This window comes from Leucopleurus acutus (genome assembly GCF_964270905.1).
Source record: "Leucopleurus acutus genome assembly, chromosome: 2".
Taxonomy (NCBI): domain Eukaryota; kingdom Metazoa; phylum Chordata; class Mammalia; order Artiodactyla; family Delphinidae; genus Leucopleurus; species Leucopleurus acutus.
This window is the reverse complement of record NC_139143.1, coordinates 57143068-57155679: the sequence shown is the minus strand read 5'-3', so window position 1 is coordinate 57155679 and position 12612 is coordinate 57143068. Positions and strand designations below refer to the sequence as shown.

The following is a 12612-nucleotide window of genomic DNA, read 5'->3' as shown; positions in this document are numbered from 1 at the left end:
TCTGTTCTTATTGGGATTTCAAATGTTCTTAATTGGCTAAAAACCAGGTTATCAGAGATGGTAAAATAATGTTAACAAGACTTCTGTTTTTGAAGATCAGTTTTCCAAAACCTTTTTGTACGGTATTCAGGAGTAGCCCTTGACTAAAAGAGTAATAGTTTGCTTCCTATTTTTAGAGGCATCTCTAAGTAATGAGTAGAAATAAGAAATAATGTATGTCTACCCAACCGCTGCTGGCTATGTAAGAACTTTTATATTCCACCACAGCAAAATTTCCATGAAAGCAGCTGTATAGTTAACTTTCCTGCAACTAACACTAATAGTGTAAAAGATACTGACTTTTCAACTTTCCACTGAGAACCCTTTCAGTTTTATTATCCACAGGCTGCAATATGACTGTATTTAAAACAAAAACTAAAACAAAACTTGGGAAAGAAAAGAAATTTTAAAACCCAACCTAAAAAGTTGAATTACCATGTATGCTAAATTATGGAAATGCTTGGCATTTATTCATTTGTAATTCTTTATAGATTTGTTCGCATAGTTAAATCTATAAAGAATATATTGAAAAACAGATTATTCATTAAATAATAAACATTTAAATAGGCAAAAGCATCTCCCTAATCTTTAAAGAGACCTTATGTGCTATTATTTTTCCACTTTATTCTTTTGATTATTACTTCTAATCTGGTTAAGATCATCACAGGATCATACACTATATAAAAACTAGAGGTTATATAATACAAGTATTACCATGGGTAAATATTGGAATTTTAAAATAAAAAGTAATTATAGGGCTTCCCTGGTGGCACAGTGGTTGAGAGTCCGCCTGCCGATGCAGGAGACACGGGTTCGTGCCCCGGTCTGGGAAGATCTGACATGCCGCAGAGTGGCTGGACCCGTGAGCCATGGCCGCTCACCTTGCACGTCCAGAGCCTGTGCTCCGCAACGGGAGAGGCCACAACAGTGAGAGGCCTGCAAACCGCCAAAAAAAAAGTAATTATAGTGCCATATCTGTAGTAATCTAAGTTTAATGCATGTACTTATTTCCATCTTTCCCTTTCATAATTCTGCTTTCTTTTTTGGTGATTTAATATTTTAACATTCAAAGAAGAACTCAGAAAATAACTTTAGAAGAATAGGAAAGTAATTATATAAGATATATATGATAGGAAATTCCTTTCCTTTGAAATTTACCCATAGCTTTATAATTTATCTTTAAAAAGAAACAGAAATGTGTTTCTTCTTGCTTATAGTGATATAAAATATTAACATTTCATATTCCTGTGTAATATTACACAGGAATTCCTGTGTAATATTACAGGGAAATACCCTTGTTAAATTTTACTTTATTAACTTTGCCAGAAGTTTTTGTTTTGGGTCATTATAAAAAGCTTCTTGAAAATAATTGTTAATTATAAAAGTTCTGATCTGTCCTTTATCCTTTAAGACTGTCTATCCTGTAAGAATACATTTATTTTGAAAATGATGAGAAAGGAAAATGAATTGAAAGCAGTCTCCAAATCATGGTGTATACACGCAAGGAGAGTTTAAGATGACCCATTAAAGTATGAAAAAAAAATTAACAAACAGGCAAGCAAGCAAAACCTAATTTGGAGTGACTGCTCAATTTTTTTTTTTACTGATGGTGATATATGGTCAAATTTGGGAGACCTCTGATTTAAAGAACCTTGCAAATCCACAGTTTCGTGCTTTTTTGTCTGTTGATTAAAGAACAACAGAATTTGAGAATATAGAAAAGTATAGTATTTTGATATTGTAGAAATGCAGGAAAAGTACAAGCTCCTACCCGTTATCAGCAAAACCCTGTAAGTATGATCACTTCTTCTCTTCCACTGACTCTTTGCACACCCATCCCCAAACAGAATGGATGGAAACAAAATAAAAGTTAAGAAAAATAGATGATTATCCATTTCCTGTGCTTGTTCATACATGCTTGCATAGCAGGGGGAAATACATAGCTATACCAGGCCTGCAAAAAGCAAAGAACTAATAAATGTATTCAGTTCATGATAAATCCAGAGGATTTTCTGAATATATGCTTTTGATCAAAGAAGCAAAATAACATAAATTAACTATTTTGAAAACAGTTGTACATAGGAAAATGGAAATAAAAATGTTTTGAGTTTAAGACTTCCATTAATTTACATGAAATAGAAATAATAGGGTTCATAATCCAGTTTCTTTGTATTACTGATAGCATACTACCTTGAAATGAATAAATGAAATAAGAAAGAAGAGTCTTATCTTTTTATAGTACATGCTTTTATGAAAGCATTGCCATTTCCCTCGGTACTCAATCTTCAGTCAACACAAAGGGCTTATTATTTTTCATCTTCTCTCATGGTGGTGGAAATTATAGTAGTGTTTCTCATTTCTTTCTGTAGAATCTGAATTTTACAGGGTTCCGAAAAATCCTTAAAAAGCATGACAAGATCCTGGAAACATCTCGTGGAGCAGATTGGCGAGTGGCTCATGTAGAAGTAGCCCCGTTTTATACATGCAAGAAAATCAACCAGCTCATCTCTGAAACTGAGGTACGGGAATCTCACTTATATACCACATATTTTCAATAATATTAATGTCTTATTTTTAATGAAATAACTCCTCATTTTTATTCTCCTTTTGTTATTGGTTGCTTGCTTTAAATACATACATTCTTACTCATGATTTTTTCTTTTGCTTTATTCAGTATATATTCACTGGGGGTTATCAGAATACCATATGTATAAATGATTCAGAATTATTTATGCAATACTCAAGTTCAGTATAACCTGTGTCAAAAGTTAACAATGTGTCTTTTAGGCTGTAGTGACCAATGAACTTGAAGATGGTGACAGACAAAAAGCTATGAAGCGTTTACGTGTTCCCCCTTTGGGAGCTGCTCAGGTTCGTATTTGTTTCCAGTTGTTTGGTTGGTTCATTTTACCTATTTAATAATCAACATGATCTGTTAGCTGATAAAATATACTAGTTTCATTACTTTAAAAAAGGTTTCAGCCAAAGTTTATAAGTGTTTATTACTATTGCTATTTTCACTTTAAAAAATTAGTTGCCAGATCTCACTTCATAATAAATTGTAATGTCTTCCCACCTTTCTCTTCTTATCCTGTACTACTTCTCTTGTTTATTCTTACTGACACGCTAACTTCGTCTGACCAAATGATTAAGATGAGATATTTATCTGATGATATGGGAGTGGGAGGGCTTCAGATAGTCTGGGCTACTACATACTTTCCTCTAAAACGCAATCGTTGTGCCTAAAAAAGCATTTGTTAAATGATATCTACATACTAGTTATACCAAAAGACATTTAAGTGATATCTTCGGTGTCATAAACTAAATCTCAGTAAATTTAAAAGGATTTAAATCATAGCAAATATGTTCTGTGACCAGAATGGAATGGAAATGAATAACAGAAAGATCTTCCTCATCCCAATAAAAGGTATTTATGAAAAACCTAAAACTAATATCATACTTAATGATGAAACACTGAATGCTTTCTCCCTAACTAGGGACAAGTGTATTCACTCTTACCACTTCTATTCAGCATATTACTGGAGATTATGGCCAGTGTAGTAAGGTAAGAAAAAGAAATAAAAGGCATTTAGATTAGAAAGAAAGAGGTAAAACTGGTGGGGTTTGTTTCGTTTGTTTTTTCTTTGCCGATGACATAATGACCTATTTAGAAAATCCAGTGACTCTATAGAATAGCTACTAGAGCTAATTACTGACTTTATTAGCAAGGTTGCAGAATACAAGATCAATACATAGATATTTAGGGTTAAATCTGACAAAAGATGTGCAATACTTTTACATTGAAAACTATAAAACACTACTGAGAAATTAAAGAAGACAGATACATGAGAGAAGTTAGAAAACCCAGTATTTTTAAAATATCATTTCTTCCTAAATGGATTCATAGATACAACACAAACTAACTCAAAATCTCAACAGGGCTTTTAAAAAATAATTATTAAGCAAATTTTTAAATTTATATGGAAGTACAAAGGACCAAGAATAGCCAGAACAACTTTGGAACAACTAAGTTGAAGGATTAACACTATGTGGTATCAATCTTATTAAAGCTATGGTAATCAAGACAGTGTGTTATTAGTGTCAGGATAGGCAAATAGATTAATGGAACAGAATAGAGAATCCAAAAGTAGACCAATAAATATATGAACAATTAATTTTCAATAAATATGCAAAGGCAGTTCACTGGAGAAAAGATAGTCTTTTCAACAAATGGGGCTGGAGCAATTGGCTTTCATATGCTAAAAAAAAAAACCAAACGCACAACTTCCATACATTGTTCATACCATGTATAGAAATTAATTTTACATGTACCATTGACCTAAATGAAAACCTAAAACTACAAATTATTGAAGAAAATATAGGAGAAAGTCCTGGTGACTTTGGGTTATGCAAAGATTTTTTAGAAATGACACCAAAAGCACTTCACCAAGATTAAAAACTCCTGCTCTTCAAAAGACAACGTTAAGAGAATGAAAAGCAACAGACTAGGAGAAAATATTTTAAAAATATATCTGATAAAAGACTTGTACCCAGAACATATAAAGAACTCTAGTACTCAATAATAAGAAAACAAACAACCCAACTTAAAAATCGTCAGAAGATCTTAACCAAAGATGTCTCGGTGGCAGATAAGCATGTGAATAGATGCTTAGTATCATTAATAGGGAAATGCAAATTAAAACCACAATGGGATAACACACACCTATTAGGATGACTGAAATTAAAAAGATTGACATACTGAATCTTGGAGGACCAAGAACTCTGATATCGCATATGCTGCTGGTGGAGTATAAAATGATGTAACCACACTGGAAAAGAATTTGGCAGTTTCTTAAAAAGTTAAACCTTCACCTGCAGTGAGATCTAGCCATTACACTCCTTAGTATTTACCCAAGACAAATGAAGCATATGTTCATATAAAAACAGACGTTCATAGCAGCTTTATTCATAATAGCCTAGAACTGGTAACAACCCAAATGTCTGTCAGTAGGTGAATAGGTAAACAATGTGGTATATCCATACAATGGAATACTACTCAGCAATAAAAAAAATAAACCTTGATATATGGAACAACATGATGCATCTCAAAATAATTATTCTGAAAAAATAAGCCAGACCAAAAAAGAATATATATATTATGGTTTTGTTTACCTAAGACTCTGGAAAATGCCAACTAACATATAGTGGCAGAAAGCAGGTTTGCAGTTGCCTGGAGGTGGGATGGGATGTGGTAAGAGGAAAAGAATTACAGAAGGCCAAAAGGAAACTCTTGGGGATGATAGACAATGTTCATTGCCTTGGTTATGGTGATAGTTTCATAGGCGTTTACATATGTCAAAATATCAGATTTTGTACACCTTAAATATGTACAGTTTATTGTATGTCAATTTAGTCAGAAAAACAGTTTAAAAAAAACACACATGAGGCTTCCCTGGTGGCACAGTGGTTGAGAGTCCACCTGCCAATGCAGGGGACACAGGTTCATGCCCCGGTCTGGGAAGATCCCACGTGCCGCGGAGCGGCTAGGCCCGTGAGCCATGGCCGCTGAGCCTGCGCATCCGGAGCCTGTGCTCCACAACGGGAGAGGCCACAACAGTGAGAGACCCGCATACCGCAAAAAAACACAGGCATATTATAGTCACACTGCTTGAAAATTAAAGAAAAATCTTAAAAGCATCCAGAGAGGAAAGACGCAAATTTTATACTTTAAATATGTGCAGTTCATTGTATGTCAGTTATATTTCAATAAAGCTGTTAAAAATAAGGAAATTAATTTTGAAAAATTAAGTCTTTAGGACTGCATGTAGAAGGGATAGAGCTAAAGAAAACATGGAAATGGTTATCTCTGGTGAGGAGGGAAGGATTTTGGATCTGGAAGGGGTAAGGATTTCAAAGAAATGGAAATGTGCTCTTCTAAAGATGGGTGATAGGTTTCGGTACCTTTTATTATTGTCTCTAATAGTCCAAATACATTATTTATATGTATATGTGTGTGTATACACACACACACACACATCCTTTTGTAAATATGATAAATTACACAATTAAAAAATTTTTTTTTGAAAAAGACAAATGACCATCTTCCTTCTGAATGCTTTCAGTCCTAAACTAATATAGAGTTATCTATTACTGATGAATAATAAGTCAGAGGAAGTCTCAGTGTTTTTTTTCATTTAAAGGTTTTTAGAAAACATTTGAAGAATCTTAAATGTAATATCACCTACTACAATTTCTCTTATAACATTCATAGCAAATATTTAAATTGATAAGATCATTTCTCCATATTTCTCATCTATTTATGTTTAAAGTATCAGGCACTCTCTTTTATTTATTTTGGAAAGCAGTAGATTTCTTTTTATTATTTTCTAAATTTAAAATTACATTTATAATAGAGAAAAATAATTTTTGCATGTACACATCCTGGAGATTCTTTTTCTTTTTTTTTGGGTGCATTGGGTCTTTGTTGCTGTATGTGGGCTTTCTCCAGTTGGGGCAATCAGGGACTACTCTTCATTGCGGTGTGTGGGCTTCTTATTGCAATGGCTTCTCTTGTTGCGGAGCACGGGCTCTAGGCATGTGGGCTTCAGTAGTTGCAGCACGTGGGCTCAGTAGTTGTGGCATGAAGGCCCTAGGGGGTGTGGGCTTCAGTAGTTGTGGTGTGAGAGCTCTAGAGCACAGGCTCAGTAGTTGTGGCACACGGGCTTAGTTGCTCCATGGCACGTAGATTCTTCCAAGACCAGGGCTCAAACCGGTGTCCCCTGCATTGGCAGGCGGATTCTTAACACTGTGCCACCAGGAAAGCCCCCATCCTGGAGATTCTGACATGAGTGTATGTTTAAAAATTCACTTTAAGGTACTGCAATATAATACTGTAAGTACTCAGAAAATGAGTATTCTTATTTTTATCATTGTCTCTAATTATATAGTACCAAATATGTGAACTCTAATTGAGTAATACTGACAAAATTTAAATATGTACACACTGTAAAAGTGAAATTGCACTTTAATCTCTCCTATAATAAAACTCAGTATATATATAATTTGATGCCTGAGATTCTAATTCTCTTTATTTAGTGACACAGATTTCTGTAAAATAATTAGAATAAACTGGCACTTCAATTCTAGTATTATTGGATAATGAAGGATGATTCCCTGGTCCAGATTTACAAAACTTCAGATCATAAAATATGTTCATGGTAGAACTTTGAGGCTTATAGTGCTAATTTATTACACCATATACTAAATGTATTCAATATTTTGCCCTTTACTCAAAATGCTATTTTTCTGTCCACAGCCTGCACCAGCATGGACTACTTTTAGAGTTGGCCTATTTTGTGGAATATTCATTGTACTGAATATTACCCTTGTGCTTGCCGGTGAGTAGTTTAAATTTTGAATTAAATTATTACTAATCTGCTTATGTCATATTCTGTCCCTCTACCAAAGTTACTACCAAACTACCAAAGCTACTGAAAGAGAAATCTGTCAGGGCTAAGTTTTTTGTTTTTATAAATGATGGGAGGGTGGGTGTTGGTTATTTTGGTTTGTTTTCCCCTTTGGATATAATTATCCCTTTAAACATTGCTAGATTGTGACTCCTTATTCTCCATCATTTTCAGCGTTTAGTTATCAATAACCTCAGCTCCCTTGATCACAGATGAGAGTAAATAAGATTTTACAAAATTTATGCACTAAGGTCATTTACTTTGCTTTTTGGAGACTCTCTCACATCCTTTCCAGAACCTATTTACAATTACTTTGCATATAATTTTAAGAAAATTAATTATATAATATTCTATTCTATAGCAGTTAAAAATTGTAAAGAGGTAGGAGGAATTGCTAGAAACAAGTACATTCCCAACATCAAGAAATGATGTAACAACAAGGGAGGCATAATCTTACTAAACCTCCCAACAGAATTTGACTTACCTCTCAGCAGCATTTTGACATTGTGGATCATTCCTTCTTGAAACTCTTCAGTTGATTTTGATGGGAAACCACACTCTGCTGGTTTTCTTATTAAACTTTGCTGGCAGTTTTTTCCCAGACTCCTTTCTAGCTTTCTTTTGGCATCTAAATGTTAGGAAGTACCACTGGGTTCAGTCCTCAGATCTTTCTCTGTCTACATTCATTTCCTAGCTAGGCAATCTTATTGAAGCCTATGGCTATAAATATCATCTATATGCTAATAACTCCCAAATTATATACTGTTTCCTCTGAATGATATCTAATTGGTTACTTAGATGTCTAATAGGCATCTTAAACTTATGTGAACAAATTTATTTTATCACTAAATATGCTTTCTCTTCCATATAGCATCACCTCTCATCAGTTTCTCAGGCCAGAAACCTTTAGCCTCTCTTTTCCCTCATACCTCATCTCCAGTCCATCAGCAAATCCTGTTGCTCTGTCTTCAAAACATGCTCTGAATCTGACCACCTCCGCCAGTGCCATCCTTGTCTAGCAACCATTTCTTTCTTAGTACACTGCAGCAGCCTCCTGAATTTGTCTCCATACAGCCACTCTTGCCTCTCTATAGTCACCAGTGTCTTTTTGATGCAAGTTAGATCACGTCACTCTCCTCTTCAAAATCCATTAAATGGCTTCTCTTACAATAAAATTGAAAGTTCCTACTATGGTATGCAAGATCTCATCCCTTTGGGCCTTTCTAACTTCATATTCTGTCATCCTCCCCACACTCAGTTTCACTTGGTTTCACTGTTTCCATCCACATTTGTTTTGTTACTATTCCTTGAACACACCAAGCTCATTCCCATCTATGAGCCCTTTCAATTGCCTAAAAGGCCCTTCCCCAAGATGTCTACATAGCTTACTCCCTCACTTCATGTAGTCTCTACTCAAATGCCACCTCCTTAGTAAGGCCTTCCCTGATCAGCCTACCCTAAAATAGCCTGTTCTATCCCTTTAGCCTACATTAGTTTTCTTTGGCGCACTTGTGACATATTTTGTTTGATATTATCTGCTTTCCCATTGGAATATAAATTCCTTAATGCCTTGGCTTTTGTCTCTCCTGTTCACCATTGTATCTCCAGCACCTAAAACATTGCCTGGGATATAGCAGGGTTCAAAAAATGTTGGTTGAAGTTTGAGTGGATGGAAGAGAAGGACAGAGATGAAATTAAATGATATACAGAAAACACACAAACAGCAAAAAAACACATATCTCAAAGATTCTTGAATTTGAGGGCTTTTACTTTAAGGGCAGATAATCCTGGTATACCCCAAGAGTTTGTGTACTTGGGGCTTCCCTGGTGGTGTAGTGGTTAAGAATCCGCCTGCCAATGCAGGGGGACATGGGTTCGAGCCCTGGTCCGGGAGGATCCCACATGCCACGGAGCATCTAAGCCCGTGCGCCACAACTACTGAGCCTGTGCTCTAGAGCCCGCAAACCACAACTACTGAGCCCACGTGCCACAACTACTGAAGCCCGCATGCCTAGAGCTCGTGCTCCACAAGAGAAGCTACCGCAATGAGAAGCCCTTGCACCTCAACAAAGAGTAGACCCCACTCGCCACAACTAGAGAAAGCCTGCACGCAGCAATGAAGACCCAATGCAGCCAAAAATAAATAAAAATAAATAAACTTATTTTTAAAAAAAAGAGTCTGTGTATTTGTGCTTATAATAACTGTGAGTCATTAATAAAGGATTAAATTCTGTTCAGTGAAGTCTGCACAGAAAATGACTTAGAAATAGATGTTATTGTATAAATATCCATTATAATCTGTTTTGGACTTTTAGTAATTATAATGCTGCTTGAACAAGGAAGGTTTATATCACTGTCACACTTAAACTATTCTCGATTCCAGGGACTATGTATTTTTCACTTTTGTATTTCAAGTTCCTAACGCAGTGCCAGACATATAGATGTTCAAGAAGTAATTTACTGAATTCATTATTCCTCATAAACATTCTTCTTAATTAAGATTGTCAAATTGCATATTATGAAATTATAGCCCAGGTTGTAATGGCTTTTAGATAGTGTGTGAACTTTACGTATTAACAGTGTATTTTCATTTGTATGTTTAGAGTTCTCCTTCCCACCAATTTTACTAAAAATTAACTGTGTTATTGTCTACTGTAAGCTCATGTTTTAATATTGGTATACTTTATGTTCATATTTAAATCTAGCTCTGTGTCTTCAGGGATGAATTCAGTTTACTTATATAGAATGCATGGAAATACTACAATAAAAGGCCCAGCCCTAGATTATCAAGCTAGCTGTTATGGAAAGAACACTGACTTATCTACAAAAGGCCTTGCCTGGTTGCAGTCCCAGCTCAACTGTTTCTTAATTGTTTTGGCTTTAAAGACATGACTTAACTTCTCTGAAACAATTTCCTCATTTGTTAAATGAGCTTAATACCTTACAAGAACAGGGTTGTATTAGAATTCATTCAACAAGTAAATTTTATGTATCTATGATTATGCTTGATAATCTTGAGTCTAAAGATAGATAAGAGAATTCCTTTCCTTATGAAGCTTATTACACGAGGGAGATTAAGATATATTAAAACAATAATAATACACTACAAAATAGAAGTGTTTTCTAAGCAGCTCAAGAGAACAAGTGATTACTTTCAAATGAGAGCATCAGGGAAGACTTTACTCATCTGTGTGTGAAATTTTTTCTTTTCTTTCCAAGATGAGCATGGTGTTATCGTCATCACCATCGTTAAATAAGACATAAGAATAGATAAATAAACTTCATTCTTTTTAGGTGAATGAATTGAAATGAAGTTTTCTTAAATTCAGGGGCAAGTTGGGGTTTTGTTTTCTTTCGTATGTATAGCCTACATTTTTGTGAGACGATCTGATTTATTTTCTAATGTGTGTGCTTTATGCATTTAGTGTTGCGTATTTATGTTCTCTCACCTCAGAACCCGTCTTTGTTTAATCTTTGTGTGTCTATGGGGGGAGGCAGGGTAAATACAGTTAAAGCCAGCTGTCTATCCTTATTTATCTCCCAGTGGTTGTGTAAATGATAACAGAGTTGAAAATTGAGAGAGAAACACAGCAGTAGTAATGCATGTACAATCATGATTCTTTTTTTTCAAACATTCACATTAAAAAAAATAATGTGTGTGGGCTTCTCTGGTGGCGCATTGGTTGAGAGTCCACCTGCCGATGCAGGGGACACGGGTTCATGCCCTGGTCCGGGAAGATCCCACGTGCCACAGAGCGGCTGGGCCCGTGAGCCATGGCCACTGAGCCTGCGCGTCCGGAGCCTGTGCTCCGCAACGGGAGAGGCCACAACAGTGAGAGGCCCGCGTACTGCAAAAATAATAATAATAATAATGTGCATAATTGCTATGGTTTCTCAAGGGGACATGACCTGATATTTAATAATTTGTCTGAAATTCACATATTCCAGATATTTAGTGTTATGAAGATGAAAAGTTACCTGTTCAGATTTTTTGAAACTTGTTCTTATAGTTTCCTAGTAACCTGTACTTAATTGATATAATAATAATATATCATATTTCACTTTCTGGTTTGACAAAGACAAGAGTTTGACCATTTAAACTGCCTATAAGGGAACACTTCTACATTGTTGGTGGGAATGTAAATTGGTACAGCCACTATGGAGAACAGTATGGAGGTTCCTTAAAAACTGAAAAAAGAGCTACCATATGATCCAGCAATCCTACTCCTGGGCATATACACAGAGAAAACCATAATTAGAAAAGATACATGCACCCCAATGTTCATTGCAGCACTATTTACAATAGCCAGGACATGGAAGCAACCTAATGTCCATCAACAGAGAAATGGGTAAAGAAGATGTGGTACATATATATACAATGGAATATTACTCAGCCATAAAAAAAGAATGAAATAATGCCATTTGCAATAACACGGATGGACCTAAAGATTGTCATACTGAGTGAAGTCAGACAGAGAAGGACAAATATTGTATGATATTGCTTGTATGTGAAATCTAAAAAATTGGTACAAATGAACTTATTTACAAAACAGAAATAGAGTTACAGATGTAGAAAACAATCTTATGGTTACCGGGGGGGATTGACATGTACACCCTACTATATATAAAATAGATAGCTAATAAGTACCTACTGTATAGAACAGGGAACTCTACTCAATACTCTGTAATGACCTATATGGGAAAAGAATCTTAAAAAGAGTGGATATGTGTATATGTATAACTGATTCACTTTGCTGTACAGCAGAAAGTAGCACAACATTGTAAATCAACTATATTCCAATAAATTTTTTTTTTTAAGTGCGTATAAGGGGCTTCCCTGGTGGCGCAGTGGTTGAGAGTCCACCGGCCGATGCAGGGGACACGGGTTTGTGTCCCGGTCCGGGAAGATCCCACATGCGGCGGAGCAGCAGGGCCCATGAGCCATGGCCGCTGAGCCTGCGCGTCTGGAGCCTGTGCTCCGCAACGGGAGAGGCCACAACAGTGAGGCCCGCGTACCGCAAAAAAAATAAATAAGTAAAAAAAAAGTGCATATAAGAGTGTGAAATAGCAAGCACTCATACACTAGTGGTAAAGTATTAATTGTCAC

General features: G+C 35.5%; 1 protein-coding gene across 1 annotated transcript in view; it reads left to right on the top strand.

Annotated features, from left to right (window-relative positions):
• XPR1 (xenotropic and polytropic retrovirus receptor 1) overlaps positions 1-12612 on the top strand; it is a 196422-nt gene that overhangs the window by 130077 nt on the left and 53733 nt on the right. Inside the window, exons 5-7 of the mRNA XM_082834431.1 lie at positions 2409-2558; positions 2827-2910; positions 7355-7436. Coding sequence (XP_082690557.1) covers positions 2409-2558; positions 2827-2910; positions 7355-7436 — 316 coding nt within the window. The remainder of the gene's footprint in view (positions 1-2408; positions 2559-2826; positions 2911-7354; positions 7437-12612) is intronic.